Source organism: Salvelinus sp. IW2-2015, unplaced genomic scaffold (assembly GCF_002910315.2).
Source record: "Salvelinus sp. IW2-2015 unplaced genomic scaffold, ASM291031v2 Un_scaffold516, whole genome shotgun sequence".
Lineage (NCBI taxonomy): Eukaryota > Metazoa > Chordata > Actinopteri > Salmoniformes > Salmonidae > Salvelinus > Salvelinus sp. IW2-2015.
In genome coordinates, this window is record NW_019942567.1 from 233,152 (window position 1) to 247,384 (window position 14,233).

The 14,233-nt window shown below is 43.1% G+C and overlaps 1 protein-coding gene across 1 annotated transcript in view; it reads left to right on the forward strand.

The window, feature by feature from the left end:
- The window catches only part of LOC112068440 (kelch-like protein 17), a 32,686-nt gene extending 26,330 nt beyond the window's left edge, over positions 1 to 6,356 (forward strand). The window contains exons 8-12 of the mRNA XM_024135599.1: positions 188 to 355; positions 759 to 847; positions 2,078 to 2,151; positions 2,496 to 2,677; positions 3,377 to 6,356. Coding sequence (XP_023991367.1) covers positions 188 to 355; positions 759 to 847; positions 2,078 to 2,151; positions 2,496 to 2,677; positions 3,377 to 3,605 — 742 coding nt within the window. The 3' untranslated portion in view covers positions 3,606 to 6,356. The remainder of the gene's footprint in view (positions 1 to 187; positions 356 to 758; positions 848 to 2,077; positions 2,152 to 2,495; positions 2,678 to 3,376) is intronic.
- Positions 6,357 to 14,233: the final 7,877 nt, after the last annotated feature.

Here is a 14,233-nt window from a genome sequence, read left to right on the forward strand (position 1 = left end):
TCTCCTATTGTTCGCCTAGGATACGTCCCAAATGGCACCCTATTCCCAATATAGTGCACTGTTTTTGACCCGAAAAGGGGGCCATAGGGCTCTGGTGAAAAGTAGTGCACTATATAGGGAATAGGGTGCCATTTGGGACCCATCCTAGACCAACCTCTAAGCCCACTCACTGGCCTCTCTCCCTCAGGTATGACGGTACCTCCGATCTAGCGTCAGTGGAGTCCTACGACCCGGTCACCAACTCCTGGCAACCCGAGGTTTCCATGGGGACGCGGCGGAGCTGTCTGGGTGTGGCGGTGTTGCACGGCCTCCTGTACGCGGCCGGCGGCTACGACGGAGCTTCCTGCCTCAACAGGTCCACTTCTGTCGCTGCTCACTAGGCCTGTAGCGGTTAGTGCTGCTGACGTCGGGAACACAGATGCCAGGCTCGGGATTGGGTTCTAACCTAGCCCCGTGCCTTTTGACTTGGAACTTCTTCTACCTACTGTACTATCTACCCACTCTGAGGACTTGGACTCCTCCATAATAACTTAGGGACACTGTCATAAATGTTAGAACGTTAACATGTGTACGTCCATAAAGTGTTACAAATATGAATGTACCTCTAGCCCGCTGTCTACAGGGAGACTTCCTTGAATGTCAGTGAATATATCCGACACTGGTTGTCTCAACAGATTTTCACTCACATATACAAATACTGAGCTGAGAGTGTTGTACTCCATCCATGTATGTAATGAGTGCCCCCTCCACCCCAACAGTGCAGAGCGGTACGACCCTCTGACCAGTACCTGGACCTCCATCGCTGCCATGAGCATCCGAAGGAGATATGTCCGTGTGGCCACTCTGGGTGAGCATGTGATGTCCACCTTGGTGTGATTATGTCATCTATTGAGCACGGATATAATGTAGGCTTGAGTGATTTTCCTACTGGGTTCCTGGTTATTATGGGCCTCATCAAACATTTGCGAGCTGTTATCTGGCATTTGGAGCTTGTCATCACGTGGCTCTCTGTCTCTTTTTATATTTTTCTTCTGTTCTCTCTCCACCATCTCTCTGTCACTCTACCATCTCTCTCTCACTTTTCTCTCTCCCTCTGTCTGGCACTCTACCATCTCTCTCTCCCTCTCTCACTTTTCTCTCTCCCTCTGTCTGGCACTCTACCATCTATCTCTCCCTCTCTCATTTTCTCTCTCCCTCTGTCTGGCACTCAACATCTCTCTCTCCCTCTCGCTTTTCTCTCTCCTTCTGTCTGGCACTCTACCATCTCTATCTCCCTCTGTCTTTTCTCTCTCCCTCTGTCTGGCACTCTACATCTATCTCTCCTCTCTCACTTTCTCTCTCCCTTTGTCTGGCACTCTACATCTCTCTCTCCCTCTCGCTTTTCTCTCTCCCTCTGTCTGGCACTCTACCATCTCTATCTCCTCTCGCTTTTCTCTCTCCCTCTGTCTGGCACTCTACCATCTCTCTCTCCTCTCGCTTTTTCTCTCTCCTCTGTCTGGCACTCTACCATCTCTCTCTCCTCTTCGCTTTTCTCTTCTCCTCTGTCTGGCACTCTACCTCTCTCTCTCCCTCCCTCGCTTTTCTCTCTCCTCTGTCTGGCACTCTACCATCTCCTTCTCCCTCTCGCTTTTCTCTCTCGCCTCTGTCTGGCACTCTACCCATCTCTCTCTCCCTCTCGCGCTTTTCTCTCGCCCTCTGTCTGTGCACTCTACCATCTCTCTCTCCCTCTCGCGCTTTTCTCTCGCCCTCTCTCTGTCACTCTTATTGCCTACCTCCTCATGCCTTTTGCACACAATGTATATAGACTCATTTTWATTTTTTATTTTTCCTACTGTGTTATTTACTTGTTTATTGTTTARTCCATGTGTAACTCTGTGTTGTTGTCTGTTCACACTGCTATGCTTTATCTTGGCCACGTCGCAGTTGTAAATGAGAACTTGTTCTCAACTAGCCTACCTGGTTAAATAAAGGTGAAATAAAATAAAACCTCTAGCATCTCTCTCTCTCTCTCTCTCTCTCTCTCTCTCTGTCACTCTACCATCTCTCTCTCTCACTCTTTCTCTCTCTCTCTCTCTAGATGGTAGTCTGTATGCAGTAGGAGGGTATGACAGTTCCTCACACCTAGCTACAGTGGAGAAATATGAACCACAGGTATAAAAAAAAAAATGAAACAAACAATGAGATCTCTATCAATATGAACATGTTTCCTGGACCCAGATTAAGCCTATAGAAGAATCTCAACTGAGCATGATTTTCACTAGCCTGGTAGAACCAACTTGATCATTGTGTTCACCATCCTATTAAATACAATGGTGAACGTAGCGGTTAGGCTGGTCCCACCAGGCTATATTTTCAGTCCATTAATATGCTTAATCTGGTTAAAACCGGCCCATAAAGCTGAACTTCTGCKCAGATCAAAAAGTAGAACCAACACTGATGAGTCCCTCAACTGACCACGTCACTCCTAACAAACCCTCTATGATTGGTCGGAACAGAGCAACGCGTGGACGACCATCGCCAACATGCTGAGCCGGCGCAGCAGTGCCGGGGTGGCTGTGCTGGAGGGGATGCTCTACGTTGCCGGGGGAAATGACGGCACCAGCTGCCTGAACTCAGTGGAGCGGTTCAACCCCAAGACCAATGCCTGGGAGGGCGTGGCGCCCATGAACATACGCAGGTGGGCACCGCCAGCCACGTCACAATCGCTACCAACCACCTGTGGCTATAACTTCATATTTATATGTACATAAAGGCTGTGAATCCATTTAGAATGTATCCCACACAAGTGCCTTTAAGGTCTTATGTTGTACACAATACTTGATGCCATTCTGTTATATAAGAGTATTTGAAAGTAGTCTCGGAGTGTGATGAGGTTTTCATTACGGCCGTTACTCACCTAATGATTAGGGTTTCTGGACCCTGCACAAGCAGTGGGCCTTAGAGACCAGGATTGGGAGATTTAAATTGAATTAGAGTCAAACATGCACATACACACACACACACACAAAATGAAGACAGGCACACCACACAAGATCTCACACACACCACACACACACACACACACACACACACACCACCCACACACACACACACACACACACACACACACACACACACACACAGGGAAATAGACAGAGTCAACAGGAAATGAATTGACCAGGGAAACCTGATGACAATGGATGCTCCAGTCCATAAATAAACCATTGTTGTAATCAGCAGTGTGGCTCATATTCATCTAAAAACAGGCCCCATCTAGTCACAGCAAGGTCGTATTCACTACGACCAAACGGAAGCAAACAGGCTGAAACAGGGAGGGACCTACCTGAATTTGACCTGCCTTACTGAGTGTGCATGTTATGCTGCACCCCTTTCCCAGAAGTACCCATGACCTTGTGGCCATGGACGGCTGGCTGTACGCAGTGGGCGGCAACGACGGCAGCTCCAGCCTCAACTCCATTGAGAAGTACAACCCGCGCAGCAACAAGTGGGTGGCGGCCTCCTGCATGTTCACGCGACGCAGCAGRGTGGGCGTGGCCGTCCTGGAGCTGCTCAACTTCCCGCCGCCCTCGTCGCCCACGCTCTCCGTGTCCTCCACCAGCCTTTGACACGGGGCTAGGCTCCGGCTGACCTCAGCCCCCGCCTCGGTCACCGCCGCCCCCGCACAGCCAGGCCCAAGCAAGAGACGTAACTGCTCTGTGTGAAGGGGGGGAGGGAGGGAAGGGAGGGGGTGCAGTTAAACAGAGAAGAGGTGATGGGAAGAGTGAGAGGTTGGAAGAGTGAAGGATGGGGAGAGAGAGAAACACAGGGGTTGCTGGTGGATCTTTTGGGGTCTCATTTCCTGAGGTCTCGCTGTATTACCGTAAAGATACCAGCTCCTAGTCTCTTGAAGAACACGGTAGAGTTTTCCTTGGATAATGGTTTTAAAAAAAGAAAATTAAAAAAAGATCCTCCCTTCATCCCTCTTTCCCTTTGCAATCCAACYCTTGAAACACTGTCTCTGAAGACAGTCACTTTGTGTATCATGTGTACTGTAAATTTCTTTTTTTTTGTTATCACCATTTTTGCAATAATATATATATAGATATTGAAATGAATTATTTTAACTAAGGAATGTAGCTATAGGCTGGTTCTGCCATGCATGCATATCGTGTCCTGGCCGGAAGGAATAAAAATGTATAGTGCTGCTAAATGTGTCACACTAGGTGGCAGTAACGGCCAATGTTGTTTACCGTCCAACCCCACAGACGCACATGGGGAGGAGGGTGAAGTTACCCCTGATCTTGGGTCAGTTTAGCYTTTTCCCCACTAATGGTTAAGGTTAGGATTGGGGAAGGGGAAGCTGATCCTAGATCTGTACCTAGGGGAAACTTCACACTGAAAAATAGATCTATTGATACTCGATCTACCGTTACTCGAAACTGTAGAATTTGTTTCGAGTAACGGTAGATCGAGTATCAATAGATCTATAGATCGAATAGATCGAATTACGTTGAATTCTATTTCTTATTTATTAAATGTAAAACAATCTATAGCTAATATATTCAGACAATTTCAAAGATGCTTTATGAAAAGAAAATGGACCACTGCTACAACTCAAGAGAGACGTATTGTTTTTATTTTGTTGCGTTAACTTTGTGCATATCGTGGATGGAAGTGTGTCAGGGAGAAAGTCAAAGTGTGAAACTGTTAGTCATTCAGTTTGTGCTTGAGAGTTGAGTGTATCAGAGTGATGAGAGGATTGATAAGGATGTCTTAAACTGAAGACAATATCAGGGCCGTAATCATAAAGTATCTCAGAGTAGGAATTCTGATTCCGGATCAGGTCATCCCTCTTATTCTGAATGATTTAAAAGGCTAAACTGATTCTAGATCGGCACTCCTACTCTGAGACGCTTAACACATACGGGACCCCGGTCAACTGAAATATCTCTATTATTTGTAACGGGAAACAGTTAAAAGATAAAGGTTTATTTTTTTCATGCAGTGGTTCATGTAACCATGAGAGAAAGTAGCTGATGCATTTACAGGTCCTCATGGAGATTCTTCTGTGTGTTGGTACCTTGACTGAAAATGTAGGTATATATTTTTAAATGTTTTTTTATTGCCTTGTCACTGCCACGAGCATGACACCACCAATGTCATTAATAGTTAGGGCAACTGATGTCCAATACTGTTGTGTGGAAGGCGACGGTATGCAAGCTTGCTTGTCCACTCGCTAATTAGAAGACCCTAATTTGCTGTATAGACCATTATCATTCATAAACACACACAGTGGTATCACGCTTCTGGCAGCTTTGAAACGGCTTAAGTGCGTAAAGTTAGCAAGTTTAACACAAATGACACCAATCTGAACACTTGACACTGGTGCTGTCATTTTGTCTTACGTACACTTCAGTTTGTACTCACCCATACCTCATCCGTGTGTTGTTGAAAAGGATACAAATGCACCACGCCAGGGTTGATGTAGTAAACGTGTGGCAACATGTAATATAACTCTAAGCTCGAATGATACTCTGAAACACGTCAGTAAGGTAATACCAGGATTCTTTGGAAGTTCGAAGGTGGAGTGGTTAAAATAATGAACCTATTTGTACAAAGTTGATACTGACTCTTTGCCTYAGGTGAAAGAGCTGCGTCAGCCAAGGTTACAATAGACTACAACGGGTCCTAATTTGAGTTCTACACTCAGTCATGGTTAACTAGGTTCAATAAATATGTAGCACAGTGTGATAAGATGTCAAACTTCTGAGAAGTAATTTTTTTCTCCCTTTTTTAGAAGGATTTTGTTGTTCTAGTTTGTTTTTCCGAAACAACCCAATATTGGTTAGTTGTAGAAAGGGCCCCTTCGAAAACAAAGCTCTGTTTGTCTAATAGAGATTATTTCCTGCAATTGTTCCCAAAGGGCAAAAGTTGTATACTGATTGGATGTCTTTTTAGCAGCCAGAAAAGGACATCTTTAACTAGTTGTAATCTGATATCTGACCATACAACCAGAAAACACATTTACAACCAGAAAAATAACTCATTATAACATTCCATGGCAAATGTTGCCTTCTGGGTTCGTGTGAACTCCTTATGTACCATGAGTGAAATCCGCCCTCAACCACACAAGACCTTGGCTTCCATTTTGTTGATTCAAATGTAAATCAGAAATTACCCAATTTCTTGGATTAAAACATTTGTGCAATGTCAATGTGACTGTAGCTTTTTCAGTTAACACATTGTCACATGCATTGTTTATTTATAATATGTTATGTTTGTTATATTTATGAGGAAACTTGTAAAGTAATTTTGCACTATTGTGAAAATGGAGCAATACACTGTATCGAAAATAAATAAATAGATGTTTTCCGGTGTGAGGACCCATGTTGTTTATGGAGTATATTTTGAACACACAGCCCACTAAGCACAAGATGTTGAAAATATGTCTTCTTTGTTAAAAAGGCGTTAAAAGACGTCTTTGAACCAATTTTGCTCAATGGGCGCTAGTTCAGTTGAAGGTTGCGTTGCTAACAGCATGTGTGTGTTGCTATGCCCACTACAGTATCCATTTAGTATCGTCCCAGCATGCTTTCCTTTCACACTAATCTGAGTGGACAGCTGAACACTCTCACTTTACCCCTCATGACCTCGGTCACATAGAATGCACAGACCAATCACACTCACTCAAATACACTAAAACACATACACAATGTGAATATAAATGCACACACTGATATGAAAAGTGCATACTATGTTGGTCTTTTTTTTAAATTAAGCTTACTGTGAGCTATCAGAAAGAACTGGTACCCTACAACAATCTGCTGTAAAGAGTAAAATGGAAGCCAACTCATGTCTTTGGGGGGGGGGGGGTGTAAATGAATGGTTGCCCTGTAGTCCTGTCCCCTGTGCTGATAGGTGGATGGTAATGAGTTTACAGCCTGGGCCTATAAACGCAGGCACAGCTATGTAGCCAGTCACACAGTGGATCAGAGACAGCCAGACCCCCTTCACCCCTCCCTGGTCCCTCTGTGACTGTCACCTACCGACATTCCTGTACTGGTGTCGGTGGCCAAACAGCCCTTATCTGGCTATGGTGATGAAGCCACCGTCTCTGGAAAGGTTGGAGTGTCGACTGTGCTACAACATGAAAGGGTGGGACCCATATGCTTTTGGGGCTGTTGCCTTTTTACTTCTGAAAACATCACAAATCCTAATAAATCAATGTAAACTCCTTGTCTAACTGTTTTATGAAAATGTTATTTAGGTAATATTGGTTACTTGATCTCTGCAAAACGATGCAGCTGCATGATTAGGTTCAGGAGGGTTAAACCAGTTTGATAGGAATTCATGTAAAGTCCTTGTCAAACGAGTTTATGAACGTGGTCTTGGTGGTAATCGAGGTAATTTGAGGTGTGGAATAGGAATGGAGTCATCGTTCTTGACAAAAGATGTGGCAACCTGATTACAGGTTCAGAACTGAAAGGGGAAAATGTGTGCGTGAATGTCCATTAGACTTGTCACAACAAAACTTTGTGATTCACATTCTTGATCTGTGGAAATCTATGTATGTCAGTGGTACCCAATGGGGGGGGGGGAATAAGTTGTTACGTGTTGTATGTGGATAATCCAAAATGCAGTATTACCTGCCATGATACATCACACCTCTTCCTTGAGCCCACCCCCCTTTGTTCATGTTTTTGTTTTAGAACCTTTTTGAGGGCCATATATGAAGCGAGCCATGGAACCTTTGAAATATCTTATGACATCTTCATAGATTCATAAGATCCTAAATGGATTGATCTTCTCTTCAAAGACAGTCCAATTAAGATTCCTTTATTGTTCTCCTGTGTGGGAGAACTTTGGCCCGAACGGTTCTCTCTTTGACACCTGATGATGGGGGGCCTCTTACCCAGACTCCATTTTAAAAGGCCCTTGGTGTGACTTTAGCACCCTGCTGTCACCCACTGCGTCTGGATAAACACAGGCGGGTGGCTTCCCGGGTAGGCCCAAAGTTAAACTCAGACAACGTATTGGGAGACACAATATGTGGGGACCGGGACAAATCTTCAGTTAGTGGACTAAAAGGTTATGTGAACACATATCTTAATAATGTTAGTATACCTGGGTGCCAAAATTAAGTGAAGTAGATTATTTCATATGTTTACTACCACTATAGGCCTACACAAGCATTTCGCTACACCCGCAATAACATCTGCTAATCATGTGTATGTGACCAATACAATGTGATTTGATATGGATCATACACTACATGGCCAAAAAGACCTGAATGGCTTGTTATTATTACAGTGTGGTGTTGATTTTGGCAAAGCAGCCTATTGCCTCTACCCATTGAGCATGCTATGACACATAATCATAGGACCAAGTCCTGTAAATCCATCCTTGTTGGGAATGAAGAGATGTGATCTCATTTAGGGCCTACTAGAAAAACATTCCCATCCAACAAGCATGAAATAAATGACTGTCATCTTGAAAGGTATCACATTAAGTAGGTCATTTATCTTCACAAAACTGACATAATTGAATGATTGTATACTACTATTTACGTTTAGTTTTACACGTTTGATATGATGATTGAGTAGCTGTTAGGTGTGCCCAGTTCCCTACATGAACAGAAAATATGTAGGCCTGTTTATCAGGGTTTGGATTGCTTTTTGGCACATGGCGATTTTATTTTATTTTTCACGGTATCACGTCTTTGTGTAGGACAGTATATGCACTTCAGCAGAGATGCAATCGAAACCCGACAGAGACCGGAGTGACGGCAGAGAACTTTCCCAAATTGTCAGTTTTCATWAGAAGCGCTGCTTCCTTCTGGGATATGCGCGTGGGACTGGAGTGCGCGCGGTGACTACATGGGTGAGTCACCATTTGCTGTGCAGTTGCTGACAAGCGCGCACATTTATTTTTCCATGACATCCTATGATAGACTCACTCATCTGTCACACACAAACTAGACTACACAGTAAATAAATCACTTCAGATTTTGGTATATACCTGCCAACTCGTGYTAGGCTTGTCTGCTCCGGGGGAGTTATAACTATAAAAGGCTGTAATGTATGTAAAACACTTTTACAAACTCCACTGCCTCATCAATTGTATTGCACTTTAGAAAATACTTTTTAAGTAATTTTTTGTTTGACAGTTTTAAGTTATTTTTTGACAGTTATTCATACATGATTCATTTTTATTCATACTAAGATAAGGGAATAAGAGACTAGAGGGCACTATGTGTTAGGGTACTTATGTGGCTTGGCATAGAGACTGTCAGTCATTGTATGCAACATCGTTACAATTGGCTCATTCATCCACTCTCCCCTGTATCTATTCCCCAGCTCCTTCCTGTAAAATGAGAATGTGTTCTCAGTCAACTTACCTGGTAAAATAAGGGTTAAATAAAATAAATAGATACAATTAGGCTACATCAGAAAAGTCATGGACAACCTCTAGTTTCTTTTCTCACTCAATGTTACATCTGAAACATACCATGGCTGCTTGTCTCTATCAAATTACAGCTATACTCCACATTCCCCCTTGATTAAATTATTCATGCTTGAGCAGCACCTAACCTTGTTATGGTAAATGTGGCTTTTCAGACAGGCTTTAGATTGCCATCTTGAAGAGTGGAGATTCCCAATAGTGTGTTTAACTGGGATGATGACTGATTAGTGCCTGGGGTGAATCCATTGGCATGACATTTAAAGKCCAGTCATGGACAGAAACTGGAATTAAAGCCTTGGGATGTGGGATGACCCACAGGCGATTATTAGTTTGTGACTCACTGTCTGATTGACCCGAGAAACAATCACCGTCTATTTAAGAAATGTTGTTTTGGGGTATAAATTTGAATGGAAKWTTTTWGMTTTTTCAGTATGACAAAGATSTGCCCTCTRTACTCATAATAACCTCTAATTATGCRTTTATGAAATCCGGAAAACAGTTGCATCGCTCCTAGTCCTGAAGTATATAGCAGATACTTTGTTTTTGTTTCGCTTTTGTTTCACTTTTCCTCTGTTCCACATTAGTGTGAATGACAATGAAATTCACCTGACTGGTTCTTTTGATAAATCAAACAGGATATCATTTGACTCATGTGTTCTTTTAGGTAAACAGGAGCTTGTGTATACGGCATCCTGCTGAAACTGGAATGCCCCTATCCCACACTGACAGATAACTGCTTCAGCATTGGATCGTGAGGATGGATTTAATTTAAATGTGGGACTATATTTCATATTCAAAAATCATACAAGGCTTAAACAGTGTACACATATTAGAGACACATAGGTAAAATACAGTAATTACATAATATTCTCATGGTCTGCTGTACAAGTATGACATCTTCATTTTGTAAAATGTCATGTAATATACTAATTTAAGTTCATTTTGGGTTTAAAGTGATGTTTTCAAAAATATAGTTTTCTCAACACTGATTATATTAACACGTTTCTTTCTTTTGTTGTCCCATGTGGCTTAGTGGGTAGAGCTTGGTGCTTGCAACCCCAAGGTTGTGGGTTCGATTCCCATGGCGGTCCAGTATGTCATTCACTACTGGATAAGACCGTTTGCTAAATGACTTAAGAGCCTATTGACACATGGGTGCGTCAATCTAATCAACATAATAACAAAAATTCCCATCAAAATCTGTCAATTTAAGCCAGAAGTATGGAGGTAGTTTTGTACCAACATAAATAAGGGGTTAAATATGTCTCCAAAAATATATCCTGAGCTTTATTATATCTCCTAGATATAGGACAGACACTTCAAAACCTTATTACTTATGATTTGTTTTTTAACTCTCTTTATTGCCATTTATTATATAAAACAATCACAAGAAAATTACCTGTCTGTTCCAATTTCACATCCTTTGCTCCCGAGTGGTGCAGCAGTTTAAGGCACTGCATCTCAGTGCTAGAGGCATCACTACAGACCCTGGTTCGATTCCAGGCTGTATCACAACCGGCCGTGATTGGGAGTCCCAGTTGAGAACAAGTTCTCATTTACAACTGCTACCTGGCCAAGATAAAGCAAAGCAGTGCGAGAAAAATAACATAGAGTTACACATGGGATAAACAATCGAACAGTCAATCAATAGAAAAATGATGTGCAAGTAGAAGTAGAAATACTGGTGTGCAAAAGAGCAGAAAAACAAAAACAAATATGGGGATGAGGTAGGTAGTTGGTTGGTTGGATGGGCTATTTACAGATGGGCTGTGTATAGCTGCAGCGATCGGTAAGCTGCTCTGACAGCTGACGCTTAAAGTTAGTGAGGGAGATATAAGTCTCCAACTTCAGTGATTTTTGCAATTCATTCCAGTCATTGGCAGCAGAGAACAGGAAGGAAAGGCTGCCAAAGGAAGTGTTGGCTTTGGGGATGACCAGTGAAATATACCTTCTGGAACGCTTGCTATGGGTGGGTGTTGCTATGGTGACCAGTGAGCTGAGCAAAGACTTGTAGATGACCTGGAGCCAGTGGGTTTGGTGATGAATATGTAGCGAGGACCAGCCAATGAGAGCATACAGGTCGCAGTGGTGGGTAGTATATGGGGCTTTGGTGACAAATCGGATGGCACTGTTATAGACTGCATCCAATTTGCTGAGTAAAGTGTTGGAGGCTATTTTGTAAATGACATCGCCGAAGTCAAGGATCGGTAGGATAGTCAGTTTTACGAGGGTATGTTTGGCAGCATGAGTGAAGGAGGCTTTGTTGCGAAATAGGAAGCCGATTCTAGATTTAACTTTGGATTGGAGATGCTTAATGTGAGTCTGGAAGGAGAGTTTACCATCTAGCCAGACACCTAGGTATTTATAGTTGTCCACATATTCTAACACGGAACCATCCAGATTAGTGATGCTAGTCGGGCGGGCAGGTGCGGGTAGCGATCGGTTGAAGAGCATGCATTTCGTTTTACTAGTATTTAAGAGCAGTTGGAGGCCACAGAAGGAGTGTTGTATGCCGTTTTTTGGCCTAGCGTCGTCCGGGTTAGGGTTTGACCGGGGTAGGCCGTCATTGTAAATATTAATTTGTTCTTAACTGACTTGCCTAGTTAAATAAAAGTAAAATACATTAACATTACTTACATTTCAGAATTAATTTGTTGTGCTCAAAGTATGTGGGGCGATAATAAACACTCCTTTGGGCCACAGGCAATTTCATGCTCAGACATGCCCCAGTCTGACACCACCATCAACCACCATCATTCAGAGTGACCTGTATCTTCTCATGATGGCCTTCAAACATTGAGACGAGGCCATTTGGCTGGTGAAAAGTGTGAAATGGCACATTTCGCTGGGCCCCGTCTTTGTTGTGGAATGGCTTTAACAGAGGGATCCCAGGCATGGTGTGAAATCACTCACCCCACCAAACACGAAACACACACACACGCACACACACACACACACACCCACACACACCACACACACACACACACACACACACACACACACACACACACACACACACACACACACACACACACACACACACACACACCACACACACACACACACACCACACACACACACACACCACACACACACACACACTGTCACAACTCAAAGCCCCTCCCCCTGCACACCACACACTCTCACTCCCTCACACACACCAGTCTGTCTATACAGCACTCGCCCTGCCCACTTCTCCCTCAGTATCTGCCTGACTTCAGCAAGGAGCACACCACCATACAGTCTGCTTTGGATTACACATTCACCATCACACAGGAATAAAAATACAGGACGTCTACAGAGGAGGTTACCAGCCCCAAACAACAGTAGACAACATGGGAGTAGCATGTCATGCGTTCCTCAACACAACTTCAGGTTCTCCAGCAAGAGTTTCATACGCCAGGAACAGGTAAGGAAGGAATAACAATCCCTCACAAAACACTCAACTTTGTCTTTCACTGTACTTCTGTGTTTGTTCAAGACGGAGCCTAAATGTCATACATGTCTGGCTCATTCGTTGTGTGTTATTTTAGACTGGCTGTTTCAGCTGGTAGGGATCCTAGTATTTCACAGCGTTTGAGTTATATGGTTTAAATGGAGGTTGTGAGTTTATGGGTCAGAGTCAGATCACATAGGTACATGAGAGCACATGAGCAGTGATGTCTTTCTGACTGTTGAACCATATTACAACTGTGTTTAAAACTGTATGTGTGTACTGCAGTTAGCATTTGCCTCTTATTTGCATCTAAGATGATATGTCGGTTGTCAGATAATATTGGTTGCTTTTTCTTATCAGGATCTAAGCCCCATTAGAATAGAATAGACTGGTTCGAATGAATAGGAACACTGCCGGAACATGAATGTCAATATCCTGGTCATGAAAGAATGATCTTGTATATGGTTGGACGACTGCTCAAGTATTGATTAGCGGTGCTGTAAGCTTATGCTACTTTAATGAACTATCAGTATAAAATAAATCAAGACTTTCTGATGCTACTTAATGAACTATCAGTATAAATAAATCAAGACTTTCTGATGCTACTTTAATGAACTATCAGTATAAATAAATCAAGACTTTCTGATGCTACTTTAATGAACTATCAGTATAAATAAATCAAGACTTTCTGAGCCTCGGAGAAATGCTTTCTGTAAGACCTTATGATCTGGGAATCGCACATGATACAGACAACATATTGGTGTCATTACACTCCTTGCAGTGTGCTCTAAAATATGGAGAATGTCTAGATTCTGAAATACACAGTTTCACATTCATTTATTTAATATGAATGTCAAAATGACCCTTTTTGGATGCTGTTCATTTTAAGACATTGTTTGGAACAATATACTCTACAAGTACATCAACATTCCAGAGTGGGCTCTCGCACGCGCACGGCACGACACGGCCACACACACACACACACACAGACACACACAGACACACGACACAGACACACACACACACACACACACACACACAGCACACACACAGCACACACAGACACACACAGACACAGACACACACACACACACACACACACACACACACACACACACACACACACACACACACACACACACACACACAACACACACACACACACACCACAACAACCACACACACCACCACACACACACACACACACACACACACACACACACACACACACACACACACACACACACACACACACAGGTGAATTGATTGTTCAACCTGGAACAATAACATCAGTGTTCTCACTTCCTCTATGTCCTGCTGTCTGTGTGTTAGGGAAACAGGCCAGGTTCAGTGTTC